The following is an 18178-nucleotide window of genomic DNA, read 5'->3' as shown; positions in this document are numbered from 1 at the left end:
AAAAGTTTATTTTAAGCGTGGTGGATTTAACGATTAAAATTGATCTGGGTGACACAAAATGCGTAAATGTTTCGAAAGTTTTACGAGAAACTAAGTTTAACAGGATTTAAACCCTAAGATCGAAAAAATAAGAAACAGAAACCAATTTCAAAATATTAATATATAAATTATGAACATACTTAAAAAATAATAATAATATTTCAATCAAGTAAAGATCAATCAAGTTGTCAGAAAACTTTACAAAAAAAAAAAAAAAAAAAAAAAAAAAAAAAAAAAAAAAAAAAATTATAATTTTAATTTGTTAAAATGTCATTGAAGTAAGTTGAAAATTGGAAAAAAATCTTTTTCCAATCAGGGTTACTTACTATAATATTACTAAACTTACTTTAAAATTACTAAAATTCAAAAAGAAAATCCTTCATGGAACTACAAACAATTCTTAAAAGCTACCGGAAATCCTATATCTACTGTTATAAACGTTGTAAAAAGATATAGGAAGGTATTACCCATTGAACGAGCCAAAAGATCGAGGAGAAAAATTTTTTTAAAAAAATAATCCAGCTGGGTTATTGATAAAGATTTTTTTTAATTCTAGTTCTCTTATAATTAGTAACAATAACACATTTAGTTTCACTTTCGGAATTAAAATCTATACAGACACATGTTTGTCACGATCCAGGCGTAAAACGAAACGAAGTGTCTGGACGTCCGGCGACCGGACAAATATCTTTAGCACTATTTGTCCGGCAATCGTACCACGTGATCGCCCTAAAAAGCGTAATTTGTGTAATTTATACGTTGCGGTAGTAATTCTAAAGATAGCATCAGAATTTCATATGGGTGACCAATTTACTTCACCTAAAGAAATCCAGGATACTTTAAAAAATTACATGAAAAAATATCATGTCCAATATTATAAAAGAAATACAAGAACTATATCCGGTTTCAAAAAACATTTTTCATCAAAGAAACATCCTGATATTCCTGACTGCCTTACGTATGGAGAATTAGGATTCAACTGCATCCACGGTGGGAAGAAGTTTAAATCAACCACTGCTACAAGACTAAAGCAAAGGCATGCTTAACTTATTTAATTTTATATCTACTTTTATGTATTAAATTCATATATGGCGATGAATAGAAAAAGTCTGTTTACCTTCATTCAACACGAACTGGTCAGCCTCAAATGAAAAATAGGAAAAATAGAATTAAAGCTATAGGATTTTAAAAGGTATATATAAAAAGATAAATAGACGTCTAGAAAGTAATCAATATTATAAAGGTGAGTCAACTAAAAACAATAAAACTTTTTTCAATATACAACCTAATATTGAACTCTGGTAAATTAGTAATGTAACATAGCAGATCATAAATTTGAACTTTCTATACGTTATTCTAATACGGTTAAGATTATTATTACGGTTATTATGTAAGAAAATTGGTTATTTTATTTGATAAGATTCGTTATTATGTAAGAAGATCGGCCATTATGTAAAAATCAAAATTATGTTCAAATTAAAGAGAAAGTAAAGAGACAAACAATATTTTTTGTTAAAAAGTTTGTACTTGTCATTTTTATATGTCAGAAAAGTTATTAATCCTGTTGCATCTACCTACCCCATAATAGTGTAGGGCTGTATACTTCTCATATGGTGATTAACAGAAAAATTCTGTTAACCTTTATGCAACTTGGACAAGGAAATATAAAAATAAAGCTATAGAGTTTTAGAAGGTAATAATAAAAAATTAGACAGATATCTAAAAAGGAATCAAGGTTATCAAGGTAAGTTAATTGATTATATTACAACTAAAAGCGATAAAACTTTTCTATATATAACCTAGTATAGTTTATATAAAATTAAATAAGTTAAGTACTAACTTAACTTAATTAATTTTATATCTACTTTTATGTATTAAATTACAATTTCATTAGTGATAATTTTATCATTAATATTACCTAAGTTTACTTAAATTTAATAAATTATTTACAGTAAAGCTAGGTATTGAATAAAGTTTATTTTATACTCAATTATATAAACATAAGTTGCTTAAATTAAAATTTTTTCTTTAAATTATTATGAAATTTTTTCATAAATGATTTATGTTTGATTTCAGAGGCAAATTATAATTAATACTGGAATTACATTATTGCAAAGATAGAATGAGAGCTAAGGGTTTTAGATTAGATAAATAAGAGAAATTTATGTATTGTAAAGTGAAGAATGAGCAAGTAAAAAATACTGAAGAGTGACCATATGAAGTGTGTAGAAAAAGTGTTAAAGAAAGCTTTTTTGTTTCCTAATATTAAGAACACAATGTACTCCTAGTATTATTATCAAAGGGGTCATCATATTATAATGGATTTTAGCACAATGTGAAAGTTAGAAAATAGATTGAAAAAAAAAAGGAAAGGAAAGATAAAGTGTGTTGGAAAGTTTTTTTAATCTTAAAAATGAAATTGGATCAGCTGGTGGAGAAATGGTTTCTATGACAAGAGTATGGGCTAAGTTTACAAAACATAAGTGATAGTGAAACACTGGTCGTGAGGGTTGATGTTGTATAGTGTCTGGAACAAACAAAGCTGATGATCTAAAAAAATATTGGAAATAGTAAGTGTATCTGATAGGATGATAATAGTGAATGTATCTGATAGGATGCATCATGAAAGATTGAAGTGGTTAGGGAAGTAGAGTGAAAAGATATAGATATTGGTTATCATCATTTTGAGAGTTCGTTTCAGTAGTCTTAGTTAAAAGTTAATTTAATGCATATATATATATATATATATATATATATATATATATATATATATATATATATATATATATATATATATATATATATATATATATATATATATATATATATATATATATATATTGATCCTTAAGCATTTTTGGAAATTACCCAATAAAAAACAATCAAAGTTAATAGAAAGTGAAGTTGTCAAAAAAAGTTGAAATAAAAAGTGAAGGTTAAATGGGTGGGAAAAAAGTTTAAAGTTGTTAAAAATATAAATGGATTTTACAATTGCTTGAAGTAAACCATATCATTATACATTAACTTAACTCCTTAAAAGCCAAAAAATTTAACTCCCACCACCCATCCACCCAATATAAACTTTAATTCTTTTAATTTTAAGTTAAAATAACAGTCATTACTTCTTTACCATTTTTTTGTAGATCTGTTTCACACTTAGAAAATTTATATTTTATAAGTGTAAAACAGTTAGAAAATATAGAGTTTCTATACTCGTTTTAGCAGAGCTTTTCTCCGCTCTTGCACTCGTTTACTATCGCCAAGACCTGATAATAAGTACAATGCTAAAAAATAAATTATATTTTTCTTCCAATAAATTAAGATCAGATATCTATTTTTTTTTTAGCTAAAGTGAATATGATATAAGAATTCATTAACTAGTAGTAAGTAAATTTCGTATCTTAATCAGTTACCAAAGGTCACCCAAAATTTAAAAAATGTTGTTTATTAGTTAAATATTCGTTTTGGTTTAAACTGGTTATTAAGGGAATCCAATTAACCCACCGGGTCTTGTCACAGAACCGTGGCAGAAACTTGGCTAGGTGAGACATTAAGAAATGATTTGACACTAAACTTAAGCTTTTTAGGACTTAAATAATTTTTCTAGTAAATAAAAACTAAAATAACTTTTAAAAAACATTCAACACTCTAATAAAAATTAGAGATTAACCATAATTTTAGTGCTGAAGAAGTATAGAAATCGTATAAGGTTTTAAGTTATATTTAATTGCAACAAGAGTTACACAAGATTTGCTAAAAAGGCATTAACATTGTATTTAGCATGGAAAAATGTAAAACTATACAAAACTCCTAAAGAAAATGATAACGATTATTACAATTTTATGTGTAAAAAACACGTTTGATGGCTGTTTTAAAACCACTTAACATACTTTCCTTAAAAAAGTTATCTGATACTAGATAGTCAGCATATTATGATGCTGTACACTACCTCCAGATTGCTATACAGAAGTGAAATCTACTAGATATCATGTGCAAGATGTCTAAAAGACCAGAAAAACGACTTGACACGGTAAGATTTAAAGATAAAATGAGTCAGCGTGAAACAGGTATTCAAATGTGGTCAAAAATTCTGAATATGTCAAGTTAACTAGCAAGTCTTTCAAATCACAAACATCAATGTCAACACCCCTATGGAACTCCTTTGTTCTCTCGGTAATTTTGTTCATTCACTTCGGAGCCACTTCACAGCAATTAAAAAGGAAGGAAAGAATCTGGGTACCGATTCGTACATAGGTGAAGGAAGACTGAAGCGCATGATGAACCATAGATACAGGATTTTAATAACTCATAAGATCTAAATTTATTGCTTTCAAATAAATTTAAAGTTAAGTTTTTTTGCCTATAATTGCTCTTGTTAGTTACTCTTAAACAAAGAGCTAATGCATATGAAACAATCCGCAAAAAGCTTGGTTTTCATAAATATCTATCATATTTGTATGTGAAACATATTTTGAAGATGTTGAAGCTGTCATGGTGAATTTGTTCACTTCAAATCTTTTTTTGCCGAATTGTCACCGCCCATTGAAACTAATTGTATTGAACTACAAATTTACACCATTCTAGTTTAAAATAGTTTGGCAGATACTTTTACACTGTGTTGAGAATTTATTTGTCTCTTATGGTCACAAGTTTTACTGGAAAAATTTTTTTTTCTGTTCTCAAAAGAGTTAGGAATGAACTTAGATCGACAATTGGATAACACTAATCGGTACTTTTTTTTTTAATTGCTATTGTATTGCAGTTACAATTGGCCAATATTACCAATCGCTTGCAATGGATGTGCATTGGGCAATAATATTGCTATATATTGCAATATTGACAATAAAAGTAAGTTATTATTATTGCAATATTGACAATGAAGTTGCAATAAAATAAAATTAATTTGACATGCACCTGGCTTTTTGAACTAAGCAGACAGCACAATTTAGGTGTCAAATACGGCAGCTGTACGCCCTAGTTCTACAACAACATAATATAATATGCAGTGTAGGACTGGGTGTGCAGAGCAACTACATCGGATCACCTGAACAATGTTTAAAATAGAATTATTAATGAGTACAAGTACCTTGAGTAGGTAGACAGTATATCCAGCAACAGCGCGTCAAACAGCAGCGGCAACGGGTCCAGCAACAGTGTGTTAAGCAAATAGCGTCCAGCAGTAGCGCGTTTAACAACAGCGCGTCCAGCAGCAGTGCTGAAAGTTTAACATTGATGTACACTTTCAGTTCATATTAAATGCTGACTCTAAAAAATCAAAACGACAACAAAATTTAGAATAAAAGAGGTTGTGTATTTTTTTAACACAGAAACGTGACATGCACAAAATAACACAAAACATATTATTAACACAAAATAGCTAGAATTGCTCACGACCCCACACCACAAGTAAAATGTCACTGATTTGTTTAGTCCATTTGTTTCACAAATGCACGTGCAAGCAAACTCTTTTTCAAATTGCAATACAATAGAAGCAACACGGGTCTCATCTTTGAATGTTATTTAATTTAAAATCGGCATCAAAACCATGAAACACGTCTAAAAATTATAATACAGATGAGTTCTGATTTAGGAAACAATCTGGTTTAGTAAACATTTTTCAATGTACGGTCAAATTAAGCTACCTAATATATGTTAAATGTGCCACTCTTTCCTTAAGCAATCAATATTTCCTTTATTTAATTTGGTCAATACTGGCTAGTGCTGCACTCATGGATGAGCTTTTTTCAACTAAATTACAAAAATTAAATTGGACTTACATTATCATTAATAGATTCATTTTCTATTGGGTGCAAAGTTCTGTCCAGAAGTTTGTCGGTCTTCCTTTTTTTAACAAGATGTTTCTCTTGTTCAACCAAAATTGCTAATGTTAAAAACATTATAGTACTTCTATGTGCAAGTACAATATGGTAGCGCTTACGCAATCACAATTTTTAACTAATCTTGTAAACAAAACAGTTTGCTCAACTTCGGTGTACAACAGTGTTTCGTTTTGGGAGCATCATTATCAACATTGTCATCAAGCATGTTAAGCTTGTGCTTTTTCAAAGCCATAATTTCTACTTCATAATCTTTTCTACTTTTTTAGGCGATCCTTTTGGATGGATTAAAACTGAGGCAAAGGAGTCTGATTCTATAAATAAAACGGACAATAAAAATTTGTTCAAGAAAGAACATCAACAAAATTGTAATAATATTATTAAAATTACATGAAGAATGGTTTTCATTAACGCGTTTTTTTTCAGCGCCCTTGATTTAAGAGCCAATTTGTAATTAGGTCCGTTTAGGCCTAATCGTTCTAAGACTGGTGCCATATTGGCTGAGTCTATAAAAAAACACAAGGACAATTAAAAGTTGCAGTTACATACACAGAATAGTAAATTTTTAGTAAAATTAAAATAATATCATACTTGTCATTGTCACATATTTATATTATAAAAGTTACCTGAAGATGGGTCTTCATCGGCATATTTTATTTTTCCAACAATATTGCCTATAATATAATTGTGGGCAAACTTACTCACTTCATCAGTGCTAGGACTTTTGTCACCAAATTTGTCCATTAAGTTTCAAATTTACAACATTGGATAATAGACCCCTTATATATTATGACAGCTGCATGTTGCTTATTTGCAATGAATACATTCACTACATTTTTCTAGTAAGCAAAAAAACATTAAATTAATTTAACTACATACCATAAATAGTATAATTTAAGCCCGGGCTTTAATTTTTTTACCATCCTTAAAAAGTGGGCATCTAAAATAAGGAGCTTATATTTTAGGGTGGGCTTTAGTTATAGTATTTACGGTAATTGTCATCTGTAGTTGTGTTTTAATGCACTTACCACTTGAAACTTAAGGCATTCAACAGATGAATAAGGCTTTAAAAGTGTATTTAAAAGTGATATAGGAGACGTATGGCGCTCATGTTTTTCAGAGTCTTTGTACCATAAAAGAACAAATGTTGGAGAAAGCTTTTGAGTGTCTACAAAATCCAATTTCTTGGTTCTATTTCTACCAGGATAAGCCACTATTTAATGATATAAACCTGTAAAAAAAAGTAAAAACAACTCAACAAAAATTAAAAACAACACATCAAAAGTTAAAAACAATAAAAATTAAAAATAATCACGATAGTTTTACAAAAGTTATCAAAATATTAAATTTAAAAAAACTCTGCTTGTATAAAAAAACACACATGCATGGTTTATTTATATGTTTATTTATTACAAAATTTATATTTAGCCACCCTAAGCATATTCAAAAAGTTCTTTCAATGGTGTTAAAATCAATACTTCTTTTGAGGGTAGTTTACATTTAATTAATATGCATTTGAAAAGCTGGAATAAAACAATGTTTTGTGTTTGTTCAACAATAAAAAATAAGTCATCATCAATGTTAACTTTCACATTTCCAACCATATCATCAAAAGCAGAAACTAATTTGCATTCCGCATTGAATAGTCGTAACTGTATAACATTGTCAACTAAAGGAAAATCCAATATGATACCAAACTTATTATATCCAAATTGACAAGTGTAGCTGTTATGTTTGCCATAACTTTTTGAATGATAAACCATACCATGTTTCAATAATTGCAAAATCTTCCTGTTCACTAATGCAAATATTAAATGCTTGTCAAATTTCAGATTTTTCAGAATAGATGACTAAGTAGATGAACACTGATAGTATTCATATATATATATATATATATATATATATATATATATATATATATATATATATATATATATATATATATATATATATATATATATATATATATATATATATATGTATATATATATATATATATGTATATATATATATACATATATATATATATACATATATATATATATATATATATACATATATATATACAAAATATATATATATATACATATATATATATATTTTCTTTTTTTAGAGGAAAATAAAGGAAGCAACTCAGACAATGATTTTTGATAAAAGTTAAACAGACTAATAACCAATACTTTATCTAAACATATTTCACTGCTTAACAAGCGCATGCCAATTACTAGAGAATAGATCATCATCATGCAGTCAGGATTCAAATATGACAGAAAATATGGGACTGCTAAGTATAAAATTTCACTAAAGATATTCAAGCCTTTTGATTTTTCAGTTAATCTAGCATATTTGGCATGCATTTCAGAGGTTTTAAGAATATATTTTGTATCTGAATGTGAATAAATTCTTGCCGAACTATGTTTTCTTTTAATTGTTCTATCAGGATTTTAACAACAGTGACATCCAAATTCACCATTATATGGTGAATTTGGATATGGCTTGTGATTGATAATTAAGGCCTCTGCAGGTAAATCGAAAATCAAACCAACAATATAAATAACAACTTGGATATTGTTAATTTCAAGGGGTATTTCAAACAGTTTTCCATTAATGCCTTCCTAAAAAATAGTTAGTAATATAGTAATTATGCCTAATTAATTGTTGTTTATTTTTTATTTATTATCATTACGTATAGCAGTAGAATTCTTTCACTGTTCTACAGCTGGAACAATGAAAGAATTCTACCGCTATAGATAAATCAATTAATTATAATTTTTAATATAAACAATAAAAACTAATAATTTAGTTACCTTCAAATAGGCCAATTAGGTTTTAATGATGAGAACCATAAACCAAGAAGTAATGTATTTTCAATTAGAAACCTTTTATAAGATAGTAAATCCAAAATAATGGCATGAAATAGTCACATTGTAATCTTTTTTTGTGTATGGTTTTCCACCATCAGTTGACATTAAATAAATAAGTAAAACATTTTTAGACTTCATACTTTTAACAAAATTTTGTTTCGAAATAAATTTACTCTTTCGTTTTACCCTATATAATTTCCATTTGATAAGATTTAATTGCTTCCAAATTTTGGGATAAAACAAGTTTCATTTGGCTAATGATTTCCAATAAAAAGATATGTGACGAACGATGAATAGTTATTTTACATGTGTCAACTAAAGCTGTGCAGCAATCATGACAATAATATGTATGAGTTGGTTCAGTATCTGAGAATACATTTTTTTTTAACTTTGGTAGCCAGAGCTTTTCGCCAGAGCAACACTTTTTTCAGTTCATTACTTGATATGACAAACTCATAGACTAGTCTGAGTAGACTGGCTGCATGCACTTTTGATGTAAATGGAGAGTTTTAGAATTAGGCCATGGCTAGGCTGCTGAGGCTGTAGCCCGTGCAGCCTATACTAGTAAATTGACTAAATCTTTCCTTGGAACCATTGCAATAATTAGGAAGAGAGAATGTTAACTTTTTAGTTTTAGCATGTTAATTTTTTAGAATTAGGCCATGGCTAGGCTGCGGAGGCTGCAGCCTTTGCAGTCTATACTAGTAAATTGACTAAACCCTTTTGTGAAACCATTGCAATAATTAGAAAGAGAGAATGTTAACTTTAAGACTTTTTGGACATCTCAAGTATGGCAACTTTCTATGTTTAGCGACTTTAAATAAATTTAAGTATTTTTTTAAAAATTGTTATTTGATATTCTTAATTTACGTCATTTATAGTTTATATCATATTATTTTTGGTGCATAAAATTTTTATTAGCTTGTAAAATTTTTTTTTTCGTGTATTGGCAAAAATTTAATAAGTTTCGGCGTTGTTGGTATATAACATAAAAACATGGTAAAAAACATGGAATACACCCTGGGTCAGGTTTAATGATTAAATGATTGCTTAAATGATTTGACTTTATTATGATTGGGTCTTTTTAGTAGCTTATAATACCTAGATTGTGTCCATTTAATAACGCGGCAAAAAAAATTTTTCCCAGGCTCCCTAGTATAGTCTTGTTCCCGCTCGGCATTTTTAGATTACCGCCGCATTAGGCCCTTCTATATTTACAGACCCAGGCATAAAAATGTCTTAACCCTGTACTGATCTTTTTCCAATGTATGGTAAATGAAATTTAAAGAAGTGCGCGCAATTAGGAGTTTAAATAAAGACATCTAAATAAAGAATGACGATTTTGGTTTGTGACTAAGGCGACAAAAGCTCTTAAAGTGCGGTGCGCTTTTCAAACATGCCCAACTATTTGTAAACAACGTCTCGCAATTTCTCTTGAATTTTTCTTGGATTACTGGAGCTTGTGCTATTTTTTTTAAATAGTAATTTAAACCTTAAAAAACTGTCCATTTATGAGTTATTTGGAAAACAACAAATTTAAAAGAAACAAAATTTTTTTTATAGCAATTCATTTAATTGATTTTTTTTTTAATTTAATGTTTTCTTATAAAAGATAATTAAATAAATAAATAAAAAATATTTTTCTGCATTAACCCTATATTATAAAAGGATATGGCTAAAGCAGATTATTAAACGCGCTGGACACTTAAATCAATCAGCATTGGTTGCAAAATGAAAGTAGCAAAAGTCTCAAAGGCTTTTTTTTAAATAACACAAAATCTATAACCCAGAATGTATTTGGTTTTTAGGTAGAAACATACTTATAAAAATAAACTAATAATAATAGTTTAAAAAAGTCATCGAATCTTTGTTTGATAAATTTATATTTTGCAAATTATTTGTAAAATTACATAGCCTGTTCACCAAAAAAGCTTACAAGTTTCAATATATTATATATATGTTATTGCATAACCAGGATTAAAAGTCAACTTAAATTAAAGAAAGGATTTAAAAATAAGATAACAGAATGAAGTATTACAAAAATACTATAAAGAAACAATCAAAACATGACAAAAATGCTATAAACAAAGCAAAAGTATCATAAATAAGACTCAGTTTAATAAAAAACTATGAATTAGTAAGGCTGAATGTTGGTAAATTGTCATAACCAATCAAGACTAAACATTACAAAATTACCATGAACAATATACACAGCACAGTAAAAATTCCATGAACAAATAATTTTAAACTTAACACAAATACCAAGATAAACAAGACAGAATGAACAAATTAGAGCGAGATTAATAAAATATGCAATGAAAAATCACCCAATTAACAAGCAAAACAAAGGTAATCCCTGGAAAAAAAAAAAGTAATAAACATAGATTTTTATAGTTATAAGTGCTTAAGATAATATGATGTTAAAAAATAGTGAACTGATGCAAAGTTTTGTGGAGAAAAAAGTGTACAACTTTGTAGAGTTCCTGGAATGTCTCTAAAATTTATATATTAGTTTACAGTATGGGTCCAATTTAATCTTTTTTATTTTAACATCAAAGAATAAAATCTAAAATTAATTAAAAAGTAAAGAATTTTAAAAGCCTTTGATCTTTCGATCCACTTTAACAGTCTTTAATAGTCAGTTTTCAAACGTTTTATGGAGTTTTTTACTTTAAAACAGTTAAGGCAAATTTTTAATGATTAAAACTAAAAATGTAAAAATAATTGAAAAATAAAAACTAGATCACTGTATTGATTTCTAGATTAACTCCATGCAATATAAAGGAGTTAGTAAATGATGATGAAAACATGAAACAAACACGAAAGTTAAAACTTTGTTTTTGTTTAACTTGAAGGTATTTATATTTATAATGTTTGTCTTCAGAAATTTTGGCTGGATATTCAAAAGTGATTTTAAAGTAGTGTTTTTTATATAAAGAAAATTTTTATATTAGAGGGGATTTTTAAATTATTTTTTTTTCTAAACTTTTTAGGAGGAAAAGATCTTTAAAATAAATGTGATTTACGTTTTTGTACAAATTATAATAAAAACATTTACAACATAATATTGTTAATATTATGATATTTTTAATTTTATGGTTATTTATAAAAAATGTTTAATATTTTTTTTCATTTATTAATTTAACAGAAAAATTTATAAACAGCACCCCTAGCTAGTTTCACCATTTAAAATCTTGACTTTTCACTCATCCAACCTTGCTTGTCTTTTCTGCAATTTCTTTTTTCTATACTTTTTAATGTTTGCTTAACAGATTAGTTGTTTGAATATTTTTAATGTTGTTTTATTGTCATTTTTAAAATGATCAATATTACACTATTACTGTGTTGACTTCACTTTGTTTGAAGCATTAGTACTTTTAAGTATATCTTTTCTATCGTTTCACAACATTGCTAACTAAACTGCCTCTAGTGGTAATCTGTCATAAGGGTCCACCTCATCTGGTGGACCCTTATGACAGATTTTTAGGGAAGCGTTCGACCCACAAGCCATAGTACTGATTGCATGTACAAAAAATATGCTAATGGCATAAAAAATTTTGTACTGTGTATTTGTTTTGCATTTTTTTTTTTTTTTTTATCATAACTATCATATTTAAATGTATTAAGTATGTATAACTTTATAAAAATAAAAACTACTTATATTTATACATAAAGAAAAAATTGTATTAAGAATTATTGAGATTTATAATTGAGAATTATTTGTGCAATATTTGTGTGGAATATTGCATTGATAATTTTGAATTAAAATTAATGTTTAGGAAATATGAAAAAAAAATTAAACGGCTTTTTTGAAATTACATAGTTTGACATTCTTTAAGATAAAAAATCAAGTTTACCAATTTATGTCTTAGTTTAGCTTCTATAAAAACAACATTTTAAATTAAAATGTTTTAACAAAATATTATACAAAACATTAAATATCCATTATTCAAGTTTCACATATTATTTTAATATATGATTATCAATTATTCCATATAAATATTGCACATATAAATATTGCACATATAAATATTGCACATATAAATATTGCACATATAAATATTGCACATATAAATATTGCACAAAAATAAAAAGAATAATTCATTCTTTTTTTTTTTTGTTTATATTTAAAATGTTTCTATTTCATATAACACCCTTTATACATAAAAAGTTTAGTTGCAAAACTAATAAGATTTTACATAATATTAAGCAATAGTTTTATCTTTTTTAATGTGTTAACCTATTTTTTAACTGAAGTAAAACTACTTCAACTATAAAAACCTACTTTTTTGAATATGGTCCTAGGGTTGCCAGATGTCGGGTTTTTACAAAGGAGAACACAGTAAAAAAAGTTATTTTTACAGTTTTGGCACTGATTTCTTCTCCATTCGAATATGATCCTCATAAAAAATAAATTTAGAGATTAAGTAATATTAGACAGTTTTAACTCTGAAACTAATTTAAAATATAAAAATAATTTTACTTTAATCCTTTTGTATCCTTAAACATAAGAAATTGAAAATGTTTTAATTAAAATTTTTTTTTCAATTTATAATTACACAAGTCATTACCTTATGATTAACTTTTAATTAGCCCTCACACCTTGCAATTGATCCACAACTTTTACCTTTATACAACTAACAATCTATCAAGTTTTTAATTAGATAAGATTATTGTTTTTATCTTTTATTTGTTAATTTAATTATGTTATCATTTTTTATAATATTATTTTATTTGAAAAATATTTAATCTAAACATCTTATTTTATATTGAATGTAATAAGTATTTACTTAAAATAAAAATGTATTTTGTTCAAGTTAATAAATATTAATCTTTATTATTATTTTTTAAATATTAATCTTTGTTATTAATTTTTAAATTTTTGTTGTGAAAGATATATGCCTCTACAATTGCTGAGCAAGCATCTGCTTGCTTTAATCAATACCAAATCTTTTTGATTTATCTCAGAGGAAAATAGAAAGAAAAACAAATAAAGATTTTTAATTAGGTTTATCTAGATTAATGCCAGCATGGTGCAACTTGCCATCTTAATGTAGAAAGGGCAATATTTTCAAAGTCTTTTTGTATGACTACACAGTACTGAAAAAAAGAAAGTACTTGAATAACTATATATAAGTAGTTTTTTTTTTAAGCAACAAAGTAAATTATGTTGAAACATTTCTTGTGCAATAAAATAGGAAATGTTTATTTTGAAATATTTTTAATGTTTTTTAAAGTTTAAAATTAGTTGCTTATTAACCATATGAATTATCTTGTTTTCTAAGATGTTACCATGTTGTATATTTGAAATTTTCTATCAAAACTCTAAATGTTGTTTATTTATCCATGACCTCAAATATATAAAATTTATACGCAATTTAATTTTAAAGTTCTATTATTAGTTAACTTCTTCAGTTATTATTTTTTCTTAATAGAATAAGATTTTTTGGAATCTCAATTAGTAATAATACTCAAATCTCAATTAGTAATAATAGTCATAAATTTTATTTATTTTTAATGTTCATTGATAACAGCAGGTTTGCTCAGAATGTCAGATGGCTCGAAAGAAGAAATAATGCCTAAAAAGTTAGAAGGAGAAAGTGGCAGTGATTCATCAGCTCCTTCATCTCCAGTATCACACTTGTATAAGGTAAATAGGTTTAAATGCAAGTAAAAATATTTTTTAACTATAGCAGTTCTATGTGAAAAAAAATTAGAATGAATATTGTTTAGTTTTATTAACTGTATAAAACTTTTTATGTTTTTACCCATAAAGACCAAATACCCATCCATCAAAATAGTTGTTTTTAATATTATTTACAATCTTTTTTTTTGTTGTTGTTAATTTTATTATTCTTTGTTATTGTTTTTTTTTCTTTTTTAAAAAAACCATTTAGATTTGAATGCCATAGTAAATATGTATATATATCAACCCTTGGAAAATTAGGGTTGGCATTCAGCAATGCCGACCTAACTGCCAACTTAAAAGTGTTTGAGGTGGGCAAAATATTGCTGATCTTGTTTCTGTGTTTTATGGTAACCCCTTTGTGTCAAATTTTTTTGCTGACCTAATGCTGGCCTCTAACAGTTTGAGGTCCTCATTTTTCCTAATTCCAAGGGTTGATATATATACAGGCATAAAAAAGTTATACACTATATGAATTTTACATACAAAATGGCAGTTTTACCTATGTTTTAAGCCATTTACTATACACCAAAATTTTTTTCAATTAGATTATTTAAACAGTCTTTTGAAATAGTTTATGCGGAAAACATTTAGCAGTAATTAATTGTTGTAAAAAACATTTTCACTGCAATCATGAAGTAATATTTTTTTTGTTGATAAAAAAACAGATAGTTATATAATTTTTTTAATAAATTTAAATTTTAAATTTAATTTTATTTATTATATTTAAATTAAATTTATTGTAAAATATTAATAAATTTGAATTAATTTAATTTAATTTTTTTTAAATTTTAACAACTTTTAAAATTTCCGAACATGTTGAAAAAAATTCTTTTTATCAAATTTAATTTAGTTAATTTTTTCGTTTGCTTTACATTCAACTGTGTTTATTTATAGTTTTATTATTTTTATTAATTAATTTGTTTTTTGTTAATTAATTAATTTTATTATTATTTATAGTTTCAAATTATTAAACTTTATTTATCTTGTTACAAAAGTGCTAATATACAAAAGTGCTTGATGGTTATAACTGTGTATAAATGCATTGCTGGATAAACCATAATCAAGCCTGTAAACATAATTAATTTACAGAACTTTTTTAGTAACTTTATGTAACAAATTTATGAAAAGGTGATTTTTTTTAGTTTTGAAATTGCTTTTTAACAAAAGTTTTTCATTATCATTAAGTTTTTAGATTGATCTTTGAATGGCAATGATTTGAAATGGTTAACTAGTTTATGAGTAGTATATGAAGATTTTGATTTAAGCCAAAATGTTTAAAATAAGGTTATAGATAGTTTTTTTGGCCATTAAGAAATTCACCCTTAAACAATTTCCCTCTCATTAGAAATAAACAACAACTAAATTGTGAGTAAGCTAACATAAATTGATGATGCTGTATTATAAAAGTTTTGTATCAAACAAATAGTATAAGTTTAAATAAGTTAAATTTTTTTAAAGTAAATAAATTAGTTATGGTATATATATATGTATATATATATGTATATATATATGTATATATATATATATATATATATATATATATATATATATATATATATATATATATATATCAGGCTTGGACAGAAAAAACTAAAGAAAAAAGAAAACAAATCCTTACGAAAATGAAAACATATAAGCTTTAAAATAAAACTCGAAAAATTCAAACTCGAAGCAAAAATTATTGCTTGTTAAGTTTTTAATTCTATAAGAAATAAATTACTTTAAAACTTATCTTTTGAAACGTTTAATTAAAGTTACGCTGTTCTAAATTACTTCTAATGATTGTTTAATAAATTAAAAAGTTTTTTTTTAGTTATTGTAAAGTGAAATTAAATTGTTGAAAAGAAAAAAATATAATATTTTCAAATTGTTTAAATATTTTTAATATAATTTTTTTAAATTTTATAAACAAAAATAAGCATGGTCAGTTACAGCATGCAATCACTAGCCGTTCCTGTCCAGGCATGATATATATATATATATATATATATATATATATATATATATATATATATATATATATATATATATATATATAGAGAGAGAGAGAGAGAGAGAGAGAGAGAGAGAGAGAGAGAGAGAGAGAGAGAGAGAGAGAGAGAGAGAGAGAGTTAATTCCTGATAAAGGGAGTGAATTCCAAAGAACTGATGTTTGAAGGAAAAAACTAGACAAATTAGAATTTTTGGAACACTTATGAACAGTTGCAGTAAAAGGATGAGACTTAATTCAATGACGAATAACATGAGAAAAAATTTTTGTAGATGGCACATAAGACAATAACTATTTAGAGCAGCGCCCATTATAGTATTTATAAAAAAGAGAAATAGAAGCAACATTACGACAATGTGACAATGGTTAAAGGTTTAGCGATTGAATGACTTCCTAAAGTCATAAAAACTTTCCTGGGAAGCGTGTTTAGTTGCACCCCTTGTTTATCGACGTTTAAAGTAATTTTTTTAGACAACTTGACCACGTTTTTATATAGTAAGCGTTTTCAGAATTTGTGGCAAAAAAAAGCTAAAAGAAACAGCAAAAAAAAGGAAAGTGAAAAAATTAGTTGCTACTTTATTTTAATTTTAATTTTTTAACAAGTTTATAATCTAAAAAAAGTCCTTAATACTAATATTCAAATATAAAATATTTGGTTGTTTTTATTACCCCCATTGAAATATATGCTCCAAAAGCTTGTAGATTTGTTAAAAAAATTCAGTAAATTAACAATACACTAACATTGTTAATTTACTGTTTTTTAACAAAATTTTTAGGAGCCTATTTAAAACTTTTTTTTAATTTTTTAAATATATTTTTTCAAACAGAGCATACGTTATGTTCATTATCTCTAGTAGTTCGTAATAATGTTGGGAATTGGGCAATATATAGAAAACAATTTCAGACAGGCATCAAATGTGACAAATACATTTGTAAAAGAAACCATGTTCTTTTATTTAATTTCTTCCTTCGTTACAAAAATTATTAATTAAATAATACATTTTACAAATAAACAATAATTTATTTTCTTATTTTCCTATTATATTAGTATTGAGAAAAAACCTCAAGTAAAGCAAAAACATTTTTAAAAGCAAAAAGACTTCAAAATGAATAAATGTAAGAAAAAAATTAACAAAGTTTCTCATAGTTCTAGCATATATACAGTGACAAACCCAAAGTTTATTTGCGGAAACCGCTTTTTTATAAGCAACCATAGGGATGGGGGGGGGCAAGGGAGTGTTGTTCTTGAGATCCCCCTGCCCTCCCTCCTCCTCCACTAGTTAAAGCCAGTGCTGCAACAATGATTTTTAATCATCATTTTTTTAATCATCATTTTAATCATTTGTGTTTATCTTATTTAGTTTTATTTGAAGATAAGGAGTTGATTTAAAGGCATTTCTTTGAATACATGAATTTACCGGTGGACATAACCATGTTACTTTAGTTGTGATAAGGCAACTATTTTATTTAAGATTTTAACAATGTTTTTGTTGCAAATACCACGCTATTTGTAAATTATTATTGAAAACTGTATAAAGTATTTTAAATATTTAGTAACTATATTTTAGTAAATTTAATTTAAGTATTTAATAATATTTTAAATAATTATTAGTTGAATGTTAAAATACTTTAAAAAATTTTTAATCAATATTTACATTACATAATATATTTGCATATATTAAATCGTGTAAAATTTGTAAAATTAACAAAATAGTAATTACGCTTTGTCTTGTATTCAAATAGTTATGGTCTATAGATA

The 18178-nt window shown here is 26.1% G+C and overlaps 1 protein-coding gene across 8 annotated transcripts in view; it reads left to right on the top strand.

The window, feature by feature from the left end:
• Window positions 1-10524: 10524 nt before the first annotated feature.
• LOC100205859 (inositol hexakisphosphate and diphosphoinositol-pentakisphosphate kinase 2) overlaps window positions 10525-18178 on the top strand; it is an 84406-nt gene continuing 76752 nt past the window's right edge. For 2 of the 8 annotated variants that reach the window (XM_065806178.1, XM_065806173.1), the window contains exons 1-2: window positions 10954-11089; window positions 14275-14390. In XM_065806178.1, coding sequence (XP_065662250.1) covers window positions 11056-11089; window positions 14275-14390 — 150 coding nt within the window. In that variant the 5' untranslated portion in view covers window positions 10954-11055. Of the gene's footprint in view, window positions 10549-10951; window positions 11090-11500; window positions 11596-14274; window positions 14391-18178 lie in introns of those variants that run through there. The other 6 variants (XM_065806177.1, XM_065806180.1, XM_065806176.1 and 3 more) reach the window with 5 other exon arrangements.

The sequence above is a fragment of the Hydra vulgaris genome, chromosome 09 (assembly GCF_038396675.1).
Source record: "Hydra vulgaris chromosome 09, alternate assembly HydraT2T_AEP".
Classification (NCBI taxonomy): domain Eukaryota; kingdom Metazoa; phylum Cnidaria; class Hydrozoa; order Anthoathecata; family Hydridae; genus Hydra; species Hydra vulgaris.
The sequence above is the reverse complement of the archived record's forward strand: the minus strand, read 5'-3'. Positions and strand labels throughout refer to the sequence as shown.